This window comes from Odontomachus brunneus, unplaced genomic scaffold (genome assembly GCF_010583005.1).
Source record: "Odontomachus brunneus isolate Ranch 3 - 2012 unplaced genomic scaffold, Obru_v1 Obru_scaffold_024, whole genome shotgun sequence".
NCBI classification, from domain to species: Eukaryota; Metazoa; Arthropoda; class Insecta; order Hymenoptera; family Formicidae; genus Odontomachus; species Odontomachus brunneus.
Window position 1 is genome coordinate 333,106 of NW_022639474.1, and position 25,917 is coordinate 359,022.

A 25,917-nucleotide genomic window follows, 5' to 3' on the forward strand; every position below is an offset into this window, starting at 1 on the left:
GAGCTTCTCTCAGCAATTCTTTTTGCAGCAGATATTTCATGACTGACTTATTTTCATTTACACTTTCTTAGAAATTTTTCGGATAATAAATAGAGAATTTACTTTACCTTTATACTTTTTAAGTAGAATCAATCTTTATGCTGAAATTATCCTGAAATTATTGTATAGTATATGAGGGATGAATATTTGCATGATTTGTGTTATTTCACATGTTAATGTAATGTTAACATAATCCTATAATAATGCTTTACATGTTGCGCACCGAAAGTGATTGGAAAACGAAAGCAAGCGCTTTTGCGCTTGGTCGAAGTTAATTAAAAATTGAAGTCAATGCGCCTCGCTTCGTTACTTGACGTCGCAAATGAACTCGCTCGCTTGTTCGCAACCAATTTTCTTCACTGCTACGGACTTTCGTTCGACAATTACGAATTCGGTAATTACAAATTCATCAAGTCGCTATAGAGCGCACTTGAAAATTCTGTCTCGATGTGAAAGTGTAAGGCCTGTGGCTAGCCGAGTACGAACAACACTCAACGTCGATGAAAACTTTACGCGACAAATGTCAAGAAACTGAACGAAGCCCGAGACCGCGTACTTAATTAAATTTGAATTAGTTTCGACGTACACACGAGTAGTTCCGAGGTATACATGCGCCGTTACTTGATTTTATCATAATCCTATAATTTCAAGTTTGTCTCCTCTTGATACTCGATTCTCCGCGTAACCTCAGATCTTCGAATGTCCATTGAGAAGGCGAGCCGATATGCTAAATTTGTCTCTGTAAAATCGAACGACGTTCCTCCTCTCCCGTTCGACCAAGGTTTACCCTGCGATATTTTTCAAACGTACATTGTACGTACCTTCTTTCTCATGTGAGGAATACTTTTGAGAAAGCGTGTTCTCCGATTGGCCGGCAGTCACGATTCTACCGCAACAGCGTTCCAGGACGGTATCTAGAAACGAGAACAACAGCGTTCCTTATCAGATCGATGAAGAGGCGGCACCGCTACCCCAGCAACCAAGGGGTAGGCAGGCTCTGCCGGCCAAGCGCTCGACGAATGGGGTCGTAGCTGGGTTTTCAACCCCGTGATGGCTTCCGCCTTGCTGCCGCTTTTCGATTTTAGTTTAGCGAGAGACCACCTGAACGATCGGAACGGTAGGTGGTTTGTCGGGAGGCTGCGAAGACTCTCGACTTCCGATACGGACGGATAACGAAGCAGTTGCGTAGGTCACCTGCGAGGGTGACTCTTCGAGGAACTCTCCGACTTCGTACCGTTGTATATCTTGAGTGAATCGTGACGCGGTTTTCGCGACAAGCGAATTCGCGAAGAAGTATCGGGATCGTCAGTGCAGATGCAAAGTGCAATCGAGGAATCTACGACTCCGTGAAGAACAATCCCAAAGAACATCCCGCAGATCCCGTAAATTAATCTAGTCGTCTAATCGTGAGACACGATGATAATCGCTGTACCTCACAACAAGTAAACTGGTGAGGAAATATTGAGATTGTGAGTGGAGATGCAAAATCAAGGATTCCGTGAAGAACCTTGAAAAATCCTGAAGAATTCTGGAAGACATTTGCAGACTCTGTAAATTGATCCAATCGTCCAGTCGTGAGACTCGCCGGTGACGATCGAAATTGAACGACGATGCATTGATGAAGTGCAATCTGAAATCCGAAGGATGTGATCCTGAAAAGTGTTATCCTGAAGAGCCTGACGTTTGGATATTCCAGGTCTCGGTTAACCACGGCGAGAGAATGACGCAGAGGACCGTCATTCTCGCATGAGAACTGAACGAGGCCGATGGTGCGAAAAGATGCCCGCTCCTTACGTTCGTCGTAACAACATTCGGATTTATTTATCTTGACGTCGTAAGTGACATCGCTGGATACAAGTCAAGGCATCTCCGAAACGTAAGGCGTGCCGGTTAACAAGTGTTCGACAAATCTCGACACGTGCCCCGGAGTGGTTTGCCAAGGCACGTGCCGCTGTTTAGGAACATTACGGTGCACGCGTCGATCGCAGCCTGCCACGTGTCGATCGTATCTCTTGATCCTGTAGGCGTGATCGAGTGCGCGTGGGCTGGATCCAGCGTAATATCGGCGGACACGACGCAGCATACGATGTCAGCATCATCGAAGACAACTCGAAATCTATACATGACGATCGCAATTAAATTATTATTATCTGGAGCGTCCGGAGAATTAGATGACGTGAAGTATTAGTCTGTAGTCACGCTGTTCTGTGTCTCTTTCTACGTCTAGTCAGATATTCTAGTCATATTTTCGTTAAAATTATAATAATTCGCGCTCGACGTCTGTCGAGCAAGTTAATCAACACATCGTATAATACCTCATCTATACGCTTGATGAATATGCGCGAGGAAGAATGAAGATACAAGACGTTCGTGGGGAAAACTTGACGGGTATCAGTTGAAACCTCGAGGAGGAGGATCCTGGCGAACTTGGGATGCGCGCTCGATTCTCTCCATGACGTTACGAAGTCATTAAGAGATCAGAATTTCGTGTTTGTGACGTGAATCGCGATAGATGCAGGCGTGGGGCGCGCTTTAGGCCTGTTGTGAACGAGTCAAATTGAAAAGTGGTTATCCATCCTATCGAGCAGTTCGTGTCGCTATGTACTCTGTGGAAAATCTCGAGCGGGACATGATGAATCGACAATACATGTACGAGGCCCATAGCTTCTTGGGAAATCCGGCGATCCCGGCGTTGCCGCCGCATTGCGGCGTACCCACCACGGCGACCTTGCCGGCGATCCCGTCGCAGCTGCCGTCGTACCCGTCTGGCAGTACCGGTAGCACCAGCGGCAGTGAGCATTACTTATACGACGAGAACAGCAGTGACAACGAGAGCATCTACAGCAGCGATCAGGAGAATCACGCGAGAGAGTGAGTACAGATCGCTGTGTTAGCGATCCTGAAAACGCGTTCGCTTCCATGAAATTAGAAGCTCATCCTTTTTATTTGCGGAAAGAAACTTTCTTTGATCTATCAAATAAAAATTCGTAATCAGATTACAATAAAAAACGTTCAATAAAAGTTAAATTAAATTAAATTAAATCGTTGTTTGTATTGTTCTAATAAAGGAAAAGACAGAAGCGAGTGAACGGTATAGCTGCAGGAAACGGGCGCAAAGAAATAACTTCAAAACAGTTTGCGCTTGCTTTCTGATCCTCGACAATTGCATATTTAATGACGCAAAGAGATGTACTTTGGCCAAGGAGCATCGCTTCTTTCGTGTGATGCTCTCGCTCTAAAAATACCCGTCGTGAATAAAAGACTAGGCGCGAAACATTCTTTTTTTCCAACTCGCTGAAATATAACCGAGATATGTAAGGGCATCTATTCGCTCTTTGCTTGTAGACGAAGTCGAAGTAACCGGCGTAGCGGCGCATCGGGGAAATGTCCGCGACAGGTGCAGGTACAACAGCGGCAAGCCGCGAATATGCGGGAACGGCGGCGTATGCAGAACATAAACGACGCCTTCGAGGGCTTGAGGGCCCATATACCGACCTTGCCGTACGAGAAGAGGCTCTCGAAGGTCGACACGCTGAAGCTGGCGATCGGTTACATAAACTTCCTCAACGAGCTCGTCAGGGCCGACAAGGGCGACCCGCTGACGGGGAACAGCGGTTTCTCGAGGTGTTCCAGCCGGGACGACTCTAAGAAGGTCATAGTCCGTGGTGAGGCCAATTTTAATTACATCTTTATGGACAAATATCGATTTGCTCGAATGAGATCTATCATCTCATCGGCTACATCGAGAAAAAATACTTGGAAACTAATTTGTGGGACATAAAGTTTATTGCTGAGTGAAATCACATTTATTTCTGCGAATAAATCTTGTATCCCCCATAAATAAATTTTCAAGCACTTTTATGATGTAGTTTACTTGTATGATGTAGCTGCAGTTTCCGCCATAAAGTATAATATTGCGATTCATATTTGTATTCATCGTACACGGAGAAAAATTTTGCTCTTTTAGCAAAATCGTCGTTGCTACTGCATATTCGTACACAGAGAAAAATAATTTGTTGGCCCAGCAAATTTTTTACTGGTCTAGCAAAATCTTTTCGTTATTATATGGACAGCAAAAAGACTTGCTCAGAGTACTAATCACTATTTGCTGGATATAATTTGCTAAATCTACAAATTATTTTGCTGTAAGAACCATGACAGATTTATATAAGCTGTTGTAGTTTTATTCCGATAGCAAATAAATTTGCTAAGGATACATTATTTTGCATATTCAATAACAAATTAACGTGATTCTTAAGACAGATATACTCAACAAATTTTTTTTATGTCACTACGAATATGCAGTAGCAACGACGATTTTGCTAAAAGAGCAAAATTATGTTTCTCCGTGTAGTAACATAAAAAAAATTTAGTTGACGTAATTAATTTTACAAATTATTCATTATCAGAGCAGAAGTAGTTTCGTTACCAGAATAGAAAAAATTTAAGTATATTTGTCCTAAGAATCACGTTAATTTGCTATTGATGCAAAATAATGTATCCTTAGCAAATATTATTGTTTATTTATTTGCTATCGAAGCAAAACTGCTTATATAAATCCATCATGGTTCTTATAGCAAAATAATTTTTAGATTCAGCGAATTATAACCAACAAATAGTGATTAGTACTCTCAGCAAATCTTTCTGCTGTCCATATAATAACGAAAAGATTTTGCTAGATCAGCAGAAAATTTGCTGGGCCAGCAAATTATTTTTCTCCGTGTAGAAATGTTCGTATGAAGTCGAACTTCGCTGAAATTTTGTCCCAGCTGCGATCGTAATCCGCGTGAGATTTAGTTTAATGCGCACGTGGGTGGCGCGTTACACGCTATTTCGATATTATGTGCACAACGTATTAGCGTTGGCCAACTACTTCCGCTTACGTGCGGAATCATATAGATCGATTTATCATAATTACTCATCTACCCTTTATCCCGAGACAGGTGTGTCCCCGATAGATAAACGGGGCGCTGTTTCGGGGTGGTGTTTGCGTGCTAGAAATTGAGAGTTCGTAAAAAATCGGACGTCACGTGAAAAAAGAAATTCGGTTGGAGTAACCAAATATCTGATAAAATGTGAACGAACTAGAATATTGATAAAAATTACCAGAATTTTGTGTTCAAGTTAACCAGACAAGACTTCTGATCGATCATATTAACTTGAACAAAATTTTAGTAATTTCAGCCAAAATTCTGAAATTCGTTTATATTTCACCAGATATTTGGTTGATCCAATCACATTTTTTTCCGTGCATAAAACCGCACAAGTTTATGCGTTATATTTATGTGAAATAATTATAATCTTCGAAAATAATCTTATACATTCTCCTGTATGTGTATTTTTGAATCTTGAATCTAATGACCGCGACGTTTGGCTAATCTCCCCGGAATTGCGACTTTCAGGCAGCGGTGGAAACCCATTCATCTCACACTCGCTCTCGTGGTCGAGGAAATCGGACATCTCGCCGAACGGTATGATGTACGCGAAGGTTTGGACGCCGGAGGATCCGCGAACGCCCAAAAACGGAATGATGTATGAGTAGACGACGTCGACGGCGAAGTTTTCGCTCTTGTGGCAGGCGAGAGAAGCGTCGGACGTCGCTCGTCCGCGAGCAACGTTTCCTATTCCGCGTGTTATTTAGTGTCTAAGGGAAAGCGTTTCTAGTCATCCGACTTTGTCAAGCAATGTACCTTTGTACCTTTCCATCATCGAAGCGTCAGCGAGTTCTTGCGCGACGGATGATCATATTCACTCGTACTTACGCGATCTCATCGAGGAGTAGGTGACTTGTTGATCGAATTGATTCGATCGAGGAGCGTCGTGAATCTAAAGCCCATTCTACAATTGCGTGAACGTGGTTGTAAGTGGTTGTAAATGATTACGACAACCAATCAGAGTAAAGCAATCAGTGAATAAAACATTCGGATTGGTTGACTCTTACGTTCACGACTACGCTTACGCAATTGTAGAATGGGCTTAAGGTTTAAAGCACCAATGCCTGGACACCTAACATTGGTACCTAACTCTGAACATTCTTATTATTTTGGCTTTTAAATACAAATACTTCAATTTTCAGGATATATGTATATATATTCTATATTGAAAGTTAAAATATTCGTATCTACAGACCAAGCTAATGTAAGAACGTCTAGAATTAGGTTCAATGTTATTAGTGTTAGGTATTGGCACCTTACGTTCCTTGGCACCTTACGCTCGTTTGCATATGTACGAGGCATTTTTACGAAACGTCGTTCCGCGGAACGTGCTTGTAAATAGGAATCATCAAAATAGACGAACTAATAAAGCATAAGCACCGTTTATACGTAATTGTCGCGACATAAGGAATGATGAGTAGCGACCATCATTATCGCCACTGTGAATAACAAAGCCAAATAAAAGTCAAAATTACATAAGATGTTGGACAATGAAAGTAGTTCTCCAAATAAAAGTAGCTCTGATGGCTGTACGATGCCAAATGGAGGTTCATCGTGTCTGTCATTCACCTCGTAGATCCTTCAAGAATACAACCAGCATGAAAAACCGCACTCATCCAACTTGAAGTAAAAATTCCGTCAAAATTCCGTCCTGATTGACCTCAAACGACAGAGGGAAAGCTCCGTTATTCATTCACACTCGTCCAAGTAGTCAAAAGTTGCGCAAACGAGCCGAGTGTCTGTTAAGGATACTCGTCAACGGCCTGTCATTAACTATCGCGAAATTATTCACGTGTCTTTCAGGTCATCAAATCTTAATCTCTCCGTACGTCGTTCTCGACAATTCCGCGGCAAGGGAGCAGCGGCAAGATGGCTGAATCCGCCAAAGGGTTGATAAAAGTATACCCCAAAAGGTGCTTCTTACGTTCGTGCAAGGGTGGGTGCGGAAACTGAGAGGGAGAGAGAAGAGCGAGAGAGAGAGAGAGAGAGAGAGAGGGGGAGGAGAGAGAGAGAGGGCGATGAGAGAAAGAGAGCAGGAAACGGAGGGAGACGCGATGGGCGGTACGTCGATATTGCGGCGTCGCGGCGCCCTGCGACTCAGGGATAATGGCGTCGACGGCTGCGAGTCTTCTCACGAGGCATATCCTCTCCGTTCCCTCCTCGTTGTCCGGCGTGCCCGACAGTGCTGAAACACGCCCGGGTTCGCTCTCCGCCGTCCCACACGTTATTATTGTCATTAACAACTTTTCAAGCCTGCGAGCAACGCGGAAGATAAGGGACTTCAACCTCGTGCGTTGCGTTGCGCTGGAATACCTAATTTCCATTCGGAATCTCCCACTTTTTAAAGTTCACTCACAGAGCGATCCACAATCTGCGATAGGATTCTTGATGCAAGAGGTTCGTCGCGTTTGTCAAATAAGATAGAAAACGAAATTATCTTTCGAAGAATTAATCTTTTTCACGAAAAAAATGAGCAACATTGACATTTTTTTAGATGTTCAATTATTAATTTTTATATATCTTTCTGTTTTCCTCTTAATGCTCGAATTTCCTGCAAGAATTTAATAGAGAAACGATAAATTACTCGCGCCAATCTAATGTCGGGTTGTGTGATTTCTGATTCTCCTCAAAAGATTTTCCAAGAGAAAATCTTGAATTGCTCACACAATATTTTCATAGCATCGTCTTGAAATTCAGGGAGAACTGTGGGTCAGTCGGGTGAAAAGTACGGCATTTGGAGAGTGCGCGACCCGCAGCAGGGTGGGCCACTATCAGCTGTGAAAACAGCGTTGTTTATAGACACCGCAGCACAATGAGGTGTAATTGAATCCATATTCTACGGGGGTGCGGCCGGTGAACCTGAACCCTCTCGGCGAAGCGAAAGGGGGCCAGCGGACACAGCCGAGGCCCCCTGCAACGGCTACCTCGCCGTCAGGGTGGCTGTATTTAACGGTTCGGGAAATCGAGGGTGGCAGTCGATTTGTGGACAATTAGGGACGATTTCGTGGCACCACGGGGAGCACACTCGCCGCGGCCTGTCCGGATCGATTGTCAACTTCCGTCGTGTGATAAGACGCGTCTCGTCCGATAATGGACGACAATGTTGCGGAGATAACGGTAGTGGATCAGAAAGTCCTTATCAGACGTGTTCTCAAAAAGGCGTGTGTTGATTTAAATGTGACATTCAAGTGCCTGAAAGCTTATCTAGGTTGACGCAGGTGTGCCGGTATACCTGTCCTTATCGCCCGCGCGCTCGATCGGAGCAAATAATTCTTTTTTTTTTTAATCATTAAACCTTCGCACGTGAACCTCTCACAAATCCTACCTAATAAATAATGAGCAGTAAGGTAAACGTCCTAGTGATTGAACGTGTACCGATAATTGAATTACTAATAATATACTTGTGTTTGTTAAGATGCTTATCAATATGAAACAAAATCACAAAGTAACTAAATATTTCTTTTCATTTATTATATTATTTTGTATATTGAAAAGCATTTCAACAAAGAAAAATACAAAATCAATATGTCAATCATTGGGACATGTATGTTCGACCACTGGAACGTTTACCTTATTTATCTCTCTGTAACGTTTAACAAACATATTACATATCAGTCTAAACGATATAATGCATAGTTTAACTTTGAATCGCACAATTATATGACAATGCGATATATTCTCTCAATATACTTTAAAACAGAATTTCTTTTCACTCCTTACAATTTGTTATAATTATAGCAGATGATAGAAACGGATGAATTTGTACGTTTATTCCAACTTTTTACACATATAGAGACCTTCTCCCTTTTTTGATAGATTATTATTATTACTAAAAGGTGATGAAATTCATTGTCACTTATAGAAATCTGTTATAATTTTCGTCATCTTCTATATATAATTATAACAAATTTGTAGGATTTATCAATTCCCATCAATTTTTAATTTATTACAATTAGAATTGAACATTTTTGTAAGGGGTTAGGATAAACGTATAATTTATCCATGACGAACGAAATATATCGGCTACAATCGTGCGGAAAGAGGCGGTTATTGAGAGGCGCGAAAGCTCGGTGCTCCGCATTGAACTTAATCTGTTCTCTAACGTCACGGTATGACGATCCCGTGAAAATTAGCAAACCATAGAATCCGGGCTCCCCTGGGGGCGCATTAAGTGTACCCTCTTGTCGCGAGGGGTGCACTTGTGTTGATCCTCGCAGCTGGAGTGACACACAAATAAAGCATTAATTCTCGATTCTCGTGTCGCAATAATGGTACCCGACGTGTCTGTGCGTTACGACGTAACACGGCGATGTAACAGCGTGGATGGAGATATAATACTGGGCACCGTCCCCTTCGTCCCCCCCCCTCCCCCTGCGATATCTATTACGTGTATCTTTTCTCGAAACAGAGAATGGTTTTGCAACATGAATGTATATTCGAGAGAACTTCTGCTAATTTTTAATAGAACATTTAGCTACGACCAAAAGTGCATTATTCGCGAGATCGTCTTTCCACATAATCCAGTTAAGAGCGCTTTCGCACACTTGTTTACAATTTAAGGCTTCCTGATTATTCGCCGCCAAACTCTTGATTGATTCATAATCAGAAGCATGCAAATGCATCCAAAATATCTACAAAGTACATAGAAATAAAAAGATGCATCCAAAAAATGACACTTGCAATCGACTAAGTAAGCTTCTATGATAAAATTTGAACACGTTTCTCTTGTTTTAATAATCAATAAATAACTATAAAATTATCGTAATATGTAACTTGCCCTTTTAACTTAACGCATTTCCTCATTATTCTGTTACATTAATTTTACGATTAATTTATGGATTGTAGAGTAGAAGAAAAATGTGTGTATGTGTGTGTGTGTGTGAGTATTTTAGAAACGTGTTTAATCAATTGCAAGTGTCATTTTGTCTTTTTATGTCATTTTATGTCTTTTTATTTTGTGGAAATTTTGGGTATGTATTTCCTCGCTCTTCTGACGTCATAAATCAAGATAATCGCGGCAAAGGGCCAGGAGCCTTAAACCAGATACAAAACTTACGTTAGAATTATAAATTATTACGTTAGAATTAGAATACCAACGTGCGGTACAGAGAAGATTCGAGTGATGCCGAGTTGAGTCAAAGAGAGCATCCATCCACCCTGCGGTTCGTCTCGCCCTCGGGGGATGAAACTAGGGCACGCGAATACCTAGGCAGCTGCACCCTCCGAGTGGTCGTTCAAGTCTGTACGAATTGTCTCTCCCTCCTGTACCCCCTGGACACTCTCGTGCTCGCTTTCGCGCTTGCATCGTTTTCAACTCACCCCGCGAACTTTATTATATTCCAATTATCTCTCCGTATACTCTCCGGACTTAAGTCCGATCATAAATAAGCTCCCTTTGCGGTACCACGATCGCGACGGATAACACGCCTTCCTCCCCCGATATTATTTTATGATTGTTTCTTCGTCATTTACTCGTCTTTACGCAAACGGAGTTTTCAATAATAATTAGAACGAGCCGCGCACCTTTATATTCTCCGACATTCAAACGAGGGAACGAAGTTTCCCGCTCGCGAAACTGATAAAATCGCGCCGAGCTGCAAATCCAGCTTCGCTCCGATAAGAATCTAAAGTCTGCCGTTTAATCCGGCGTGAAAACTCGCAGTGTAACCTTCTCAATGAAATCCTATTAGTTCATATTTTACATTGGACAGCGCGCCGCGACGCGCCTAATACCGCAACAATAGATCCTCTGTGAAGGATGATCTCCTGGAGGGTGGGACAGGCGCGTGTGTACAATACACGTATGAAATCATTGTTGAAATTTGTCATGATGAAAACGAATGGAAACGCAGAGAAGAGGAGATGTTAGCTTCCTGTGTCACCGGGAAATCGCGTGGAAATCTACCTCGGACGTTGCGTTTCGCGTTTTCTTGTGCAACTCGGTGCGAAAGGAAGAATAATGACATATTAATTTTTAATTATACAGCAATTTTTTGATCAGATGAGACTTTAGTTGTGGCTTAAACGAGAAGAACAACGGGCGACTGCGACTTCCTCTCGTCGCTCTGACAAGGAACTCGTCTTTGGCGTTATCCGCGGTACACAGACTGCTCGCATGCTTTCGTATAATATTGATTCGTCGGAGACGAGGTCGCAGGTGAGACTTCCCACGATCGTTGGCCGCATGGAGAGTGAGAGAGGTAGTGGGAGAGAGAGAGAGGAAGAGAGGAGGGTAGAGGAAAGGGGAGGGAGCAAGAGGGAAAGAGAGAAGTACCGTAGAATCGTCTGCGCGGTCTTCGAATTGCCGTGCTCGTGTGCACGAGGAAGTCGAGAAAACCTCGTGCTTCCCTCAATGGAAAAATAATGCTTTAAACCGCGGTCGCTTTGAGGGAAAGAGTAATCTTGCGATATGGAGTAGCTTTGCGTTTTTCACTCGATTATTTTAGAGAAACGGTCGTAATAACGGCTAATAAAAAAGAAATGAATGATTTTCAGATCAACAGGAATTAATGATACAAATATAAGAGACAGAATCGGACAGAGATTGCATTGCGCGAATCCAAGTGTTATTTTTAAATGTATAATGATTTGACTGAAGCTGTTTTTTACACGTTTATTGCGGCATTGAGTCACTTTAAGAGCGTAAATTATGATTTGACACGTTTAAACACGTGTTAAATGGCGTGACTTAGAACGGTGAGAAATTTGTAAAGAGATTCAGCCAAAATAACACACCTAGTTTTACGGTTTAAGCGGAGAAAGCGGATCACGGGATCGTGTCGGTGGTAATTAGTACGTGGTCCTTCGTCCTTGTACGTTTAGTCCTTCGTTTTATTACATGCTTCGTATGCACAATTACATTACAAAATTGTATCGCACAGTGTTTACATTTCTCGTTTGAGATATTACACGCCATACGGAGGATCCCGGTTCACGGGGACGAGATTGACGAAACGAGCGACTGCGAGAACAATGCCTTCGTCGGACGTAGCGTGTGCCGTTTTGTAATTCTGAGCTGAATTATTATTCTTTCGAGTAAGAAAGCTTTTTTCCCTTTTTTTTCTCAAGAAAGAACAGTAAATCGCTATTCGGAAAGCCGTTACTAAAGCCGTGGCCGGTGCACCTAGCCATTCGGAGACGTATAGACCCTTATGAGAGACGCATCTTTCTCGTTTTCGCGAGCGTCCTTCTGGTAGAAAAGTGCAAAAGGTTCGAAACGTGTGACGCCAAGTCAGGCCAAATACGAGTCTGTTGACCTTCAATGTCGGCGATATCACTTCGCGTCCGACTAAAGGATCCACTTATCCCGCACGGCCGTCCAATTGCAAATTACTTTCTTTGCTGCCAGTATATTCTATGCACAACTATACGTATGAAGTACGTAAAACGATTTACGGCGAAGCCTCACGAGCGAACACTCAATGTGGAATCAATGGAGTTTTAATTAGCGCAGTGAAATTTCGGATATCGTTGGAAGATGAGGAACGATTTTGAGAAAGATTTGTCGTTCGCAACGTGACAGTTTTGCTTTTCCCTCTGGAACACTGAACACATTGAAAATCCATGTGTTCAATTTTGGCTGAATATCTTTTTTATGTTTCTTACCGTTTCAAGTTATTCAACACATTAAACATATTAAGGTTCCTGTCTGCTTGTCGCGGAGTTTACATTAGTGGAAAAGATTCATGATCGCCTTCAAGTACTGCAACACTCACAAAATTTCCCTTTTGTTCTAACGTAAGATAAATAATCGTAAAATTAACGCAACACGCAATCTTCTTTTTTAATCTATATTTCCTTATTATTTTATCACGTAAATTTTAGATTACTTATTGAGTGTTAGAGCAAAGTAAAAGTGTTGGGAGTATTTTAGAAATATTTCTTAATCGATTGTGTCATTTTTTGGATTATCTTCTTATTTATACTTTGCAGGAATCTCGGGAAATACATTTCCTCGCTTCTAAAGCTACAAATTATGATAGGCGGGGCGATCAAGGCAGAGTATTTATCACGATCATCTTTTCACGTAAACTCGATCTCTCTTACTGTGTAATTTTTTTCTGCTATATGAAATCGTAAAAAGTAAATAATTTTGGAGTACTTGAAGGAAATCACGAATCTTTTCCTCCAGTGTAAAGTGAGAGATAAACATTTTCATACATTCAAGTAAGGTTTTTCACTTTTCACGAGTTTATACTAAAGAACTTGAAGATTCGTGATCGACTCCTAGGGAGGAGCCTTAAGTTATGAGCGATACGTCTTGAATTATACAATTTAAAACTGCAAGGATCTTGCAAAAAGAACTTCAGTTAAGTTACATGCTTATGCGTTTAAAAACGACCCACCTGGACTTGCAGCGCGCACATACGCACGCACGCACGCACGGACACACATACGTACGTCGAAAAATGTACTCGTAGGAAACTGACAATTTATTTGGTAAACGTCCATTACACATAAGATTAAACGCATCGCGCGCTCTTAAGACAAGATCTTATCTACGAAAGTAAAATCTACGCTCGATCACTACATCGATGACAGTCGCTAATGAATTCTGTATACACCCGATATTCTTCTCCTCCGGGCGCCGGAGGAGAGTTTTGGGCAAAAATAGGGATTACCTTAAGGACGCTCGAGAGCTCGATTCGATTCTCGGATGATTAGGAACACAAGTGCTTTTTTTTTCTTTGTACCTCCGACACACGAGATTGAACACAGAAACGCGGAAACGATATTTTTCATCTTCTTGCCGGACAATCGTGGGATGGAGGAGAATTGACGCGACGCGACGATAAGTAACTCACCAAGGAAAATGATCGACGATTATCATTCGAAAGGGGAGAAAAGCCTCACACCGACTCGCGCACACGCACACACGTGCACGTATGCGAACGCGTGATTCCTCTATCCGTGTGTGTATGTGTGTGTGAATGACTAAAGACTTATTAGACGTGCAGTGACATTTTCGTCTCGCGACATCGCCGGGTTGCTTTCTCTCTTTTTCTCTAGTTTTCTACACACGTCTCAACGAGTCGCCTAAGGAATATCGAGAAGTTTAATGAATTCGATTGAGAAAAGATTTGGCACGATCAGCTGTGAAAAAATATTATCGTACTGCTCTGTAACTTCGACGCTTCTTTTGTTTTTTCTTTTTTTCTTCTTTCTTTTACTTTTTCTTTTGCTAGGATATCATACAACTGTTCTCTTTCCCCGCCGTTATTTCCTGTAATCGCCTTCGCGCGTACCGTAATAATATAGTACCCTAAACAATACACTCGACTATACTGATAATGCATAAAATACTCTTCAAGTATAAACGCGCTGTCTCGTGTCCCAATATCGCGTATAATTTATTTTTTTTCCTTTATTTTTTTCTCATTTTCCCATATTTTCTCTCTCTCGCTCTCTCTCTCCTTCAGAAATCCTAGCGAACTTTCGACAAGGTCGTCAATCATGAAATTCACCAAATCAGTACGATCAATACGCTCGGAGTTCGATACCTTTTATCACGTACTCTCGAGGAGTTACGCGACTTTTTGCGTGGTGTGTGACGCCAGCGAGCGTTCTGCGATCGATGAAGAAACGATATATTCTCCAATTAGATTCTCCTTAATTACGAATTCAAGAGAATGGCAGTTTTCCGCTCGCCATTATCTCGTAGCTACTTCAATAGCTGTCGCATTAAAATCGATTGCAATCGTGACGGCGAACAAGAGTCACGACTCCTCGAGAGCGCACGACAATTTGGCAACTGTGTTTTACATGTCGTACTCCCGCGGCACAATCGACGCCCACAAGGAAAACTCGAAGGAATTTGCGTAGTAAACTGATTTTCCCTGAGTGGTGATAAGCTATTCTGTAAGTTTGGTGTTTTCATGTCTACCTTTGCATCTCCTCTAACTGTCTCTTATCGTCGAATATACGGTATACCTTCATTTATCGTACGAATTAAGCCTAGTTTCCTAATTAGAGATCTCTCTCTTTCTTCCTCTCGCTTAAAAATCCCGCCTAATCTCTAATCGGACTTACAAATTTAATGTCGAGTAAATTAATCCCTCTCTGTTATAATCCTATTATCCCTCAACCACCCCTGAACGTTCGGGCCGATGCGAGCTAATACTTTTACGTGAGACACGTTATATCCCCTACGTGATCTTTCTTTCTCTTAATAAAGAAATGGAAAATTAATGCATTTCTCGATTTGGAACACAGTGTCGGATAGTCGCAATAATGATAAAGAACACAATGTGGTAATTGTCAGTCGATCACTAGCTCATCGAAATCCCCGTGCGACCACTTCCGCGTTTACGTCGCTCGAAGCGATTTTATCGTCGTCGCCGTCGCCGTCGTCGTTGTGAAAGGTGGTTTAGGGAAAATTTCAGTTTTGTACGACGAATTGGAACGTACGTGTATGCGTGTCATCATACAGCTCGTTCGTAACTAGTGTTCTGCGAGGCTGAGAAATCTCGTAACTACATTCGCGTAACCATGGTGCAAAAATAAAGTGATAGCATGGAACGTATCCCGTAAGTGTACTTCCTCACTTATTTTTGTTTGTTTGTGTATAATTGCTGCGGTATTCCTCGAACTTTTCATTTCGACGACACAAAGAGATACTTGCCGGGAATCACGTGTGTAATTGGCCAATTTTGCGACGGTCGCTGATTAAATTTTTTTCCTCTTTTTTCCGCCTCTCCCACTCTTTTGACAATTCTCGTCATTTCGCACTTTGCGTATCGCTTAGTGATTCGTTCGCATCAAATTTCTTCGTCGAATTATGAACAAGCTATCTTTCATTACAACGTTTGCTATTGAGCGAAACATCTTTCCTTTATCAAGCCTTATTCTCTAAGATTTTCTACCGTACCATCTAGTACTTTTGATTTTGCGATTTGCACACGGCGTCACGCTTGCTCTTTCTCTCTCCCTCTCTTTTTCTCTCTCAAATTATACCGACGCGGATAGAAAATTGAACGGTTGTGTCCTCGCGAGATGTGTAGCAAACGGATGAATTTGACTTTCAGACATACAAGCATATACATCGTTCTTAAGCAATGTAGTTTCGCCTTTACACGACCGTGCGTCCCTATACCTTAGACGATTACTCGCGCGTATCGCGATCAATACATACACATGTATAATATGTATCGCAAGTATTTTAAGTATTTGTATTATCAAGATTTGTGCCGTGGTTCGGTCTTGCCTTTTTTCTTAAGAATTTCCTTTGTGGTGTGTCATCAGATAATACATCGGAACATTGCTATACTGCCGGACGTAACTCGGCTACGGGAAGATTGGAGGATCTGAATTCCTCTTCGTCACGAAAATAAATCTCGTTGCATAAATTACAATATGCGTACCGATGAGAGATAACTCAATATATTATAATTGTCCTCGTTGTCGATTCGATTTATATACGAATTGATAGAAGATTCATCCAATAAAATCGCTCACAAACGCCTTCAATGTACAAATTTCTTGGTACTAATGTAGAAACGCAGTAATTTAAAACTCGTCTTTCGTGTCAAAGTGAGAATAATACTATTGGCCACGAAATCATTTCCGTAAGCACGCATCGATGGGTGGATCATCGATGTGCAATCCCAATGACCATGGCCCGGAATATTGTGTCTCTATTTCATTTAGATCAAACGATGGCACAATATCCTTACACATTCGCATTCTTCGGAAAACTTATGCAGCGATGCCGATGAAGCAAGGTATCGATGAAATCCACCATAATTGGACTAAAAAGATGAACAATTTGAGATGAGGACGATTGGTGAGGGGAAGTGGGGCGAGTGAAATGGGAGTGATGGATAAAACGAAGTTAAAACGATCAATGCGTTCGCTAGAAACCGTTATTGCGATTAACCTACTTCACAGCTCTTGTTGGCGAAAGGCAGTGCTCGTCTTGTACATTTAGGTTATTCTTCATTTTTTCTTTCTTTTGACATATAAGATTAGAATAGAATATACATTAAATTAGCTTTGAAATAGGTTGCACTCAATATCATTGCGGTATATGGTATACGCTGCGACAGTAGTACGCTTAAAAAAAGAAAGAAAAAAAAAACAAGATAGGAAAGTCGCGTGAGCGATGCGACCAGTGCCGCAGCTTCTGTGAGATATTCGCGCACCATTTACGCATCATGATCGATGTCAGACGTTAGCAACAATGATCTCTGTTTCTTTCCTGTTCTTTTTGTTCCCGGTCGTGTGTCTTTAGCATGTTCCACTCTTTTTAGAAAAAAACAAATTTTTTTCTTTGCGTATCCTTGTCGCGTACCACCAGAAATACACGCAGTTAAGGTCGTCAGAATGTACACCTACTGTATTATTGCTATTTAGCGCGGTAGATTAACTTACGATCTAAAATTTGTACATCTGTGGATTTACTGTTCACATACGATGATGCCTACAAAGAGAGAAACAGAATGTCTCAGACATGCCGAATTCGCGAATTGTGAAGGAGAGGATCATCCCCGTTGAAATAACTTTACATTTGTAAGGATTACGTTTCAGCGATGAAATACAATCATAAATTTCAACGAATGTTACGAATGCTCTTCGAACATCGGAGATCCACGAGACAAGTCTGCCTAACTGCTTCTTCGTTTGAAGTTGCGACTTCTTTCTTTTTTTTTTCTTTTTTTACATCACTATGCATTCTAACTTTAATTGAGCCTCCAATTGCAATGTACATGTAATTCGTAAAATTCGTAAAATCGCACGTGCAGAGGCAAGTACGATAAAGTAAAGATAGATAACCGAATGATGAAAGGACGGTGAATACCCGATACGATGCATACGCAAAATAATAATGTTTTTAGACGAGATCCGTACGTTGAACTATAATAATAGTTAGGACGTTATTTTTCTCACAGGAAATTTAGATACTCCCGCATGATATCGATGATCTTTTTTTATAGAGGAAACCGACATTGAATGTGTAGTGAATATTATCAGGTTGGTATTTCAGCAAGCTCTATCGATAGAATACAAATCTAAGAACAAAAGTAACCTTTAGCTATTATACGTCACAATACTTAATGCGTCTCTTGTTAATCGATTGTTCAAAACAAAATGTCGTTATAATGATTCTCTTTTATATCTTGCCTTAAGACTTCTGATCAATCACCACAGCTATATTGGACCGATGACGTCAGAAGCGAGGAAAACCATGCCTAAAATTCCTGTGAACCACAGCTAAATAAAAAGATCATTAAAATATCATTAAAATGACACTTACTATTTGTTTTATACATTTGTGAAATGCTCCGGATATTCCTCTTTTGCCGAGATAACTTATTACATAGAGATAGTGTTGAAGCAAACAACCATTAATATTAATTTATACCAATTTATACTATTTATATTTTGTTTCCCATGTTCTTTTTAAAAAGTCAAATAAATGTATTCATTGGATCATACATACGATAGAAAAAATCATTCCATTGGAGGACTTTCGTTTATGCATTGCTTTCTAAATATATTTTAGTATTATTATAGTTCAATGGATTCGTAGTCAAATTGCCATGAAATATATGTATGCAAAATATCAGCCTTGTATGCATCATTGATATACATGACAGTTTCATCGAGATTGTGTCAAAAGATATGGAAATATATATATATGTATATACATATACGTATGTATATACGTGTGTATATACATATATGTATATATATATGTGTACATATATACAAATTGAGATGTACGTACGTATGTACATTGTAAACTGCAATCGACATCGTTAAAGAGATGCCATTTATCGAGTAAGAAAACGGTTGCCGACAAACGACGTAGAAAATGTACATCAGTCAATGTTTCGCGAAGAAGCGCAGTTAGGTCTCTCTAATAAATGATCGCGATGGGATTCGAACATCTCCTCGAACGTTCTTCTACGCGTGTGGCAGTGGATCTAGTACATTAAGATTTACGGTTGCCACATTGAGTGTATCTACCTTCAGCTGGGTTTGCCTGACGGCCCGTGACTGGTCGGTGAAGGTCCATGCGAATGGAGGTTGTGAACACTGCCTACTTGATTGCTGGTGAGACCCGGCATACCGGGCTGATACATCGGCGGCATATAATTGTTTGATGATTGCGCCGCTGATCTGAAAAAAAAAAAAAATACATACAAATATGTATATGTATGTATATGTATGCATATGTATATATGATATCGAGAATGAGAGAATAAAGGCCAATTGAAGAAATTCTAACCTGGGCACTCCACGTAACGGATCTGGTGTGACGGATGAGTTTCGTACCACGCCGGAAGTGTTTGCTGGCGCCGGTGATACTATGTTACTCGGCTGACCTTGAAGATATCCACCAGCGGCTGGACTGTGCCTGTTTTATTAACCACGAGGATGATGAAGCGTGTCTCAATGGACTATATCGGATATAATGGATCGTATTCTGCGACAAAAATGAATATCAGTACCTTATTGTGGGGCTCGGTTGCGGGGCGACAAGTGATCCCCGGTGTTGATATTGTGATAGAGAAGCCGCCGCAGGTGGAGAAGGATCTGGTGGCAAACCGTTCTCCAATGTTGTCGGATGACTGGCGGAAGCAGAGTGAGGCATATACGTGTTATTTACTCGTCCCTCGCGATTCATTCTCGGTACCGGGGCTGGCGCACCGGGTGGTACTTCTGAATGCGTGACGTTGGGGTGAGACGGATTCACCGTCGGATGTATGTTATTCACTGAAAATAATTTGAAGATATACTTGTATAGTTTGGCAAATAAAAGTAGAAGTCATGAAGTGGTTAATTCAACTAACCTGGGTGTGAACTAGGCTGAGTCGTTAATGGTATAGCGAGTCTAGCATTCACAGCCAATAAATGGTCTCTCCTCTGCAGGAGATTATTTACATGTTCCTCTAGCCTAAGATTCTCAGCTCTCAATTGATGCAGACAGGAAAGCAGGGACGCAACTGCAACAGATTTTAATAACGATGGTTTAGTTCGTTCTAAGCGATATAGGACATTGTTATTATTCTATATTGAAGGCAAAAGCAACGTCGTACGTTAGAAAAACAACTGAATCTAGAAATTAGGAGATAGAAACAATTGTATTAAAAAACTAGAATATGTGAAATATACGAATGTTCCTCGAGGATGACAGAGTTAACAAATAAATGAGAATGTTTATCATAATATAAAATGTAAGTTAACCTTACATCCCTTAAGATAGAAAAAAAGAAAAGAAAAAACAGATGTATATATAGTTGACAAAAAAAACGTAGCGCGAATATTTCTTTCCATTAAATCCGTGTAATATTCATGTTTTTTTTACACTCACTATCAAAATGCTGGGCTTGTTCCATTAAAAATTGACTTCCCTGTTCCCATTGCCGCTCCAGAAGCTGATCTAACGATTGCGGGATTGCACCGCCACCTAAAGTGCCGCTAGTGCTGGCTATACTAGCATTCGTATTGTTGCCGTTCGCGGAGAAAACCGAAGAGAACGAGGTAGGTGGTACATTCGATTGGTTAGATCGTATCTGCTAGTAGAAGAAAATATCAATTCGTTAATTATCCGCTGCGTTAATAATAAGCTGCGATTAACGAAATTTACATCGTCTTATGATTTAAAATAATTCTTGCATAATCGACAGTACGTACAGACGCAATTACTCGACTGTGTAGCTGCGGCCCGACCAGATTTGTATTAGAGTTGCTTGCTTCCGTGAAGATGGAATGAGCCTCGAGCTCTTGCGAAAGCGTGTCAGACATTTTCTGCGCCATCGTGGAAGTAGGATTCAACTGATTTCCCAGCATGTGTGGTGCGCTGACTCCATTTTGAAACCTGTAACAAGATAAATCGATCCTGCACTATTCGCCACGCGACGAGAACATTCTCGACGTTTGTGACCTACAATTTCACGTTATTCTCTTCCTTTAACGCAGTATTGGCGAGAGTGGTAGGCGTAGTCGACGCGGACGGCGTGGACGCGGCAGTGGTGTTCAATTTTCTCTTTCGTCTTCCTGGACCGCTACTACTCATACTTTCCGAGCCAGGACTGCTGGGTGGCGACTCTTTAACAGTAGCAGGTCCGATAGTGTTCACGAGGCCTGTTCCGAGGCCACTGAAGTGTCCGCTACCTTGTGTAGGGCCATGTATTATTGACGGCACTGGAGCTACCGTGACTGCCGGCGGGGGAGTTTGATGATTGTTCCTGCCACCTCTTTTAGACGTCATCACAGTGCCACTGGCTACGGAGGTTGCGACACATGAGGTGGTCGTTTGTGACTGCTGCAGCGACGGTTGGTTGTTGGAGCCACGCTTCGGCTTACGAACCTTCTCTTGTTTATCCGACGACTGAGACCTGGAAAAACGATATGCTTCAAATTATTCCATTGTAACGTTGTATAAGTTTGTTTTGTTTTTTTTTTTCTTTTTAAAATGTGGCCATTTGACCGCATTTGTAGGTCATGCGATTATTTTGAAAGAAAACACTCAACAATTACGATGAGAAAAGGTTATTGCAGACGAACTTGTTTACCATTTATATCCGCCATTTTAATCCGCGGTTCTTGAAGTTGGACACGTGACTTCAACTTGGTCAAAGTGTCTGTACTTTTAACTCGAGGTGTTTGCTATTATTATGCATTACCGTAACACGCTTTCACATGTGACTTTACAATGTTCTAGGTTGATACAAAAGGTTCGTGATTTTTCTATTAAGTTTTCGTAAGAAGTTTGTGTATTAAAATAAAAATAACAAGTCCTCATTAAATGTCTAAAAGAATATCGAGTCGAAATTATTAATTTTGTTCGTAAAAATTATTAATTTCTCGAAATTTTAATAATTTTGTTTTCTATTTTATTTGGTAAATGCGATAAACCTTTTGCACCTAATAACTTAATAAATATATCACATATGATTTGACATGTATCATAAATCATATAACGTGCCACGTATATTGCAATACTATTGCACTGAAAACAAGTACATTTTTGTACAATTAGTACATTAAGTTTAAGTCAAACTCTGCTCTGGTCATTTATTACATACAAATACTTTTCAAATTGTCTTCGAGCTGTCTCGGCTAGGTTGGACTTACCGAGATCGTTTCACCGGCATTTCTTCCGTGGGAAACCTCTCGGCAGTCGCGCTGGATCGCGGCTCGGTATTGGCGGCCGTAGTAATTATACTCTGCTGTAGCTGCTGATACAGAGTGGGTGCGCTCGTTACCATACTTTGAACTGTGGAAAGTGAGGTGGCGGTCAACGGCACGGAGACGACTATACTATTCGACGAAGTCGTTGGCGATTGGGTGAGAATTAACGATTGGGATTGCGTTACTGCCATTATCACAGGTGTGACGCTCGTTTCCGTAGCGATCGGCGTGCTCGAAGACGACTGAATCGGACTTTCGACCTTCACCTGCACAATCGACAAGTTTGAAAAAAATATAAAAAGGAAGAGTATGCAAAAATCAATGAGCATATGACACGTGTCAGGAGCTCACCTTTTTCAATTTTTCCGGTTCCGTCGTTGTGCTCAAGCTGGTGGCCTCGGTGATTGTCGGCAGTATGTTATTGCTAGGCAGTGTCTGCTGCATCATAGAGCTAACAGAGACCACGACAGATCCGCTGGCCTCCGAGCTCGCGGACTGATTAGAGTTCTCGTTTCCTATGACCGTCGGTGTGCGCGCACCGGTCTTCCTCTTTTTGTTAGTATGACCCACTGTCTTGCCGGTTGCCGAGTTGGACTTGGTCTGATTGATGTTCTTGTGCGTAGCATTAGGATTGCTGACGGCCGTCTTCATCGAGGAAACGGTAACTGCTGCTGTCGCCGCCACCGTCGCGACCGCGGTAGCGGTCACGTCATGTCCAAACACGCTCTCCGACTGTGTGACGATGGTCTCGACGAAGTTGGAGGTCGTGAACTTGCTGGAACTCGTGGAATTATCTTTGGGCGTATTGCGACCGCTACCACTCTTGTCGTCCGCGACGCCGTTTATCTCTAAACTCGGACTAGCATTCGATTTACTTTTGGAATTCGCTGTAGACTTGGAGCTCGAGCTCTTCCGCTTGCCGCCCGACGATTTAATCGGCATTTCCGCTTCCTTCTCTGGCGATGAATCCGAAGAACCGTTGTCGGCGGGTATGGGCTTGTAAGGCGGTATTGTTTTTACATTACCACCTTTTTTCTGCAAACCGGTCGAGTGAGTTACACAGTAACCGCTTCTTAGCGAGAGCAATGCAGAAGCAACTACCAGATTACCAACCAATTTTGAATAATGATGCTGACAGTATCCGCAATATTTTACATTGTCCAGATAATTGCCAGCTTCCTCGCAGAGCAAGCCTAGAGCCTGTGCGCATGTGACATGAAATTGCTGCCTGCAGCCTGTTTTGTTACATTGCATGCACGCTCCCACATTTGCTCTATTGCCCCTTCCTTGTTCCTCACAGATGTAACACGACTGAAATTATTTTTCAATGTGACACTTTCAATGTGACACAGACTATGATGAAATGATAGTACAAGTGTATAGTCAATAATGTAACAGAGTATGAGACAAAATACAACATAATAATATATAGCATGGCAGATGTAACAATGTATTTTAAAATAAAAATTCTGCTAATGGGTGGAATTTTTACCTTGTTAAACCTTTCTGGAGGAATGAGTTGCAATATGATTGGTTCCATTGTAGTCACGTTACCAAATCGAACTTCTGGAATATAGAGAGCGCAAACAACATGCGCCCATCCAGCCTGGTCTGTCCTCTTAAGGGCTCCATCTCGACTTGGACATAATTCGCAGCGCTACGCGCACCACAATGAGTTATATTTCAAGGAAAATACATTGTTGTCATATGGCCAATATTAATACTATTATTGTATTATGTTGTTGTATATACCTGGCGATACTAAATATATCCAATGTATCACAAAGAAACATAATGAGATAAGTACAAAGAGAAAATATTCCACATACCACACGGGCACTCCGTTCTTGCGATTCACATTTTCTGCAATACCATGGCCCTGTTGGTACAGTGACAATACCATAGCACGCTGTAAAATAATGTTTACATAAGGTCTGTTCTCCTCAAAAATACTTTCTAAACTAGTATATACTGATGCCAATAAGTTGGAGTAAAACAAAATGTATTGCAACAAAACTTATTGCATTAGTGTACACCAGTTGAAGGAGTTCTACAAAAAAAGAATAGACTCATCATTTCTATCAAACAAGCGACAACAGATTCCAACAACAGACTATTCATTCGGAGCAATGGTAGGCTTTTGAAAGGTAGTTGAGTGAAGATACCTTGATGAACAGCAACAGTGCATCCCTGTCCATCACAATACACCAGTGGATTCTCGGTCCAACCCCTCTCGTCAGAACACACACAGCACCCTCCGAGCATCTCCTTCATGCTGTGCCCCAAGCAATTCGGAAGACGAGACTAGCATGAGGAGCTAGGCGAATCGCGTGTTTCGGCGTGGCGCAAGTTGGCTCGCCACGGCGCGTGATCGCATCCTGGCGACGACGACGGCGCAGCGTCGTCCAGCAACGACACGGCGTTCTCGGTGGGGGCCCGCTGCCACCACTACCACCACCACTATCACCGCGTGTGGTGTGTTCGCAGCACCCTCGCGACTCTCAACACAACACGATACGGTCCACGCGCGTCGTCACGTGCGTGACAATGGTATGCGAAGAGCAGCGGCCTCTCTCACGCGAGCGTGCCTCGGCCGCAAGAAATTGCACGCTGCCGCCGCGAGCAACGAGAGAGAGAGAACGAGCGCGCGCGCGTTTTAGCGCGGAAGGGCTCGAAAGAGCACGCCGCACCTGGTCGTCGCCCTGGGCGAACGTACACGTGCCCGACCGGGCGGCGAACACGGGGACACACACGTGCGGACCGACGCACCCGCTCCGGAACGTGTTTTCGGACGGTTTGTTATTTACGACGGCGCTCTATTTGTTTCGCTGTCGGCCATCTTATTTTGGTTGTCGCGCGCGAGCCGAGCATGCGCAGTGCCGCCGCGCGCGATCGAAAGGCGCGTCCAAACGTCGCGCGACGGAAGGAAGTTTCGACAGGAGAAATGAATATAGACAGATTTTCCTAGGGAAAAGTTACATGATCGTCAAACTCGAATCACCATAGCCAGGGATATTTTAGCTGGTGTTCACAATCGAATCTTAGGGAGCATTTACACTTTGACAGAAAACACAAAGGTTGCATTCGCTTTGGACGCTTATACGCTGTAAGTGTCATTCTATCTTCTTCCCGCATGAGCAATAAAGATAGAATGACGCTTACAGCGCGTAAGCGCCCAAAGCGAACGCAGCCAAAGGATGCTTTCCAGTTGCGTACATTGTGTTATACAAAACCAGTTTATTGGTTGCGTATTGAGTGCGGTCCAATAACCGCTACAAATGCTGCGCAGCGTTTCTCCCTCTTGTTCTATTCATCGAATTCGAATGAAGAAAGAGAAAGAAGCAACATTTATAGCGGTTGTTGGACCGCACTCAATATGCAACCAATAAACTGGTTTTGTGTAACACAGTGTGCGCAACTTTGTAGCTACAAGCGCCCGCTGGACCGTACCCATTATCTTACAAGATATTTTAGATAATATGTGACCAATAAACTGGTTTTGTGTACGTGTGTCGATGGTGCGTTCTTTTATTCACACACATGCAGCGATGTCATGTTATCCTTCGATTTTATTGAATGTTAAACAAGGATAGAATGACATCGGCTGCATCTGTTGCGAATAAAAGAACACAGCCGATGTGTTAAGCAATTGGAAAATACCCAAAGGCAGGAGCCAATCAGAACTCGTATTAATAGAAAAGTAGAAACTAGTCATGGACGTAGGTTGCTTTCCAACAAGAGACACAAGTCGACACAAGTATCATCCTATCTTTGTTACTCACTAAATGTGGAACAAAGATAGAAT

The 25,917-nt window shown here is 42.0% G+C and overlaps 2 protein-coding genes across 9 annotated transcripts; one reads left to right on the forward strand and one right to left on the reverse strand.

The window, feature by feature from the left end:
• The first annotated feature begins 1,144 nt into the window (after positions 1-1,144).
• Positions 1,145-5,974, forward strand: LOC116842321 (pancreas transcription factor 1 subunit alpha-like). Of its 2 annotated transcripts, none has more exons than XM_032811360.1 (3): positions 1,145-2,910; positions 3,385-3,704; positions 5,442-5,974. In XM_032811360.1, the coding sequence occupies exons 1-3, from the start codon at positions 2,639-2,641 to the stop codon at positions 5,579-5,581; spliced, it is 732 nt and encodes a 243-aa protein (XP_032667251.1). In that variant the 5' UTR covers positions 1,145-2,638; the 3' UTR covers positions 5,582-5,974. The 2 variants fall into 2 exon arrangements, with proteins under 2 accessions (XP_032667251.1, XP_032667252.1); XM_032811361.1 differs by having other exon boundaries at positions 3,385-3,701.
• Positions 5,975-11,780: 5,806 nt separating this feature from the next.
• On the reverse strand, positions 11,781-24,965 carry LOC116842296 (protein AF-10-like). Of its 7 annotated transcripts, XR_004377705.1 has the most exons (14): positions 24,278-24,965; positions 23,942-24,021; positions 23,605-23,769; positions 22,464-23,423; positions 22,056-22,378; positions 20,867-21,316; positions 20,613-20,796; positions 20,290-20,491; positions 19,769-19,921; positions 19,427-19,691; positions 19,204-19,332; positions 18,942-19,094; positions 17,343-17,391; positions 11,781-16,720 (listed from the first exon to the last, which is right to left on the reverse strand). XR_004377705.1 is itself a non-coding variant. In XM_032811273.1 (13 exons), the coding sequence occupies exons 1-12, from the start codon at positions 24,384-24,386 to the stop codon at positions 18,944-18,946; spliced, it is 3,171 nt and encodes a 1,056-aa protein (XP_032667164.1). In that variant the 5' UTR covers positions 24,387-24,965; the 3' UTR covers positions 11,781-16,720; positions 18,942-18,943. The 7 variants fall into 7 exon arrangements, 5 of the variants coding, with proteins under 5 accessions (XP_032667164.1, XP_032667162.1, XP_032667166.1 ...); XM_032811273.1 differs by lacking the exon at positions 17,343-17,391; XM_032811271.1 differs by having other exon boundaries at positions 11,781-17,391.
• Between the last annotated feature and the right edge of the window lie 952 nt (positions 24,966-25,917).

What these genes read in the sequence shown, in the direction of transcription:
- LOC116842321 (XM_032811360.1), top strand. Translation starts at nt 2,639, where the DNA reads ATGTACTCTGTGGAAAATCTCGAGCGGGACATGATGAATCGACAATAC. An exon ending in CAGGAGAATCACGCGAGAGA is followed by an intron (nt 2,911 to 3,384) that starts GTGAGTACAGAT and finishes CTTTGCTTGTAG; the next exon opens with ACGAAGTCGAAGTAACCGGC. An exon ending in TAAGAAGGTCATAGTCCGTG is followed by an intron (nt 3,705 to 5,441) that starts GTGAGGCCAATT and finishes TGCGACTTTCAG; the next exon opens with GCAGCGGTGGAAACCCATTC.
- LOC116842296 (XM_032811273.1), bottom strand. Translation starts at nt 24,386, where the DNA reads ATGAAGGAGATGCTCGGAGGGTGCTGTGTGTGTTCTGACGAGAGGGGT. An exon ending in ATGCCGGTGAAACGATCTCG is followed by an intron (nt 21,317 to 22,055) that starts GTAAGTCCAACC and finishes TCGTTTTTCCAG; the next exon opens with GTCTCAGTCGTCGGATAAAC. An exon ending in GAAGAGAATAACGTGAAATT is followed by an intron (nt 20,797 to 20,866) that starts GTAGGTCACAAA and finishes ATCTTGTTACAG; the next exon opens with GTTTCAAAATGGAGTCAGCG.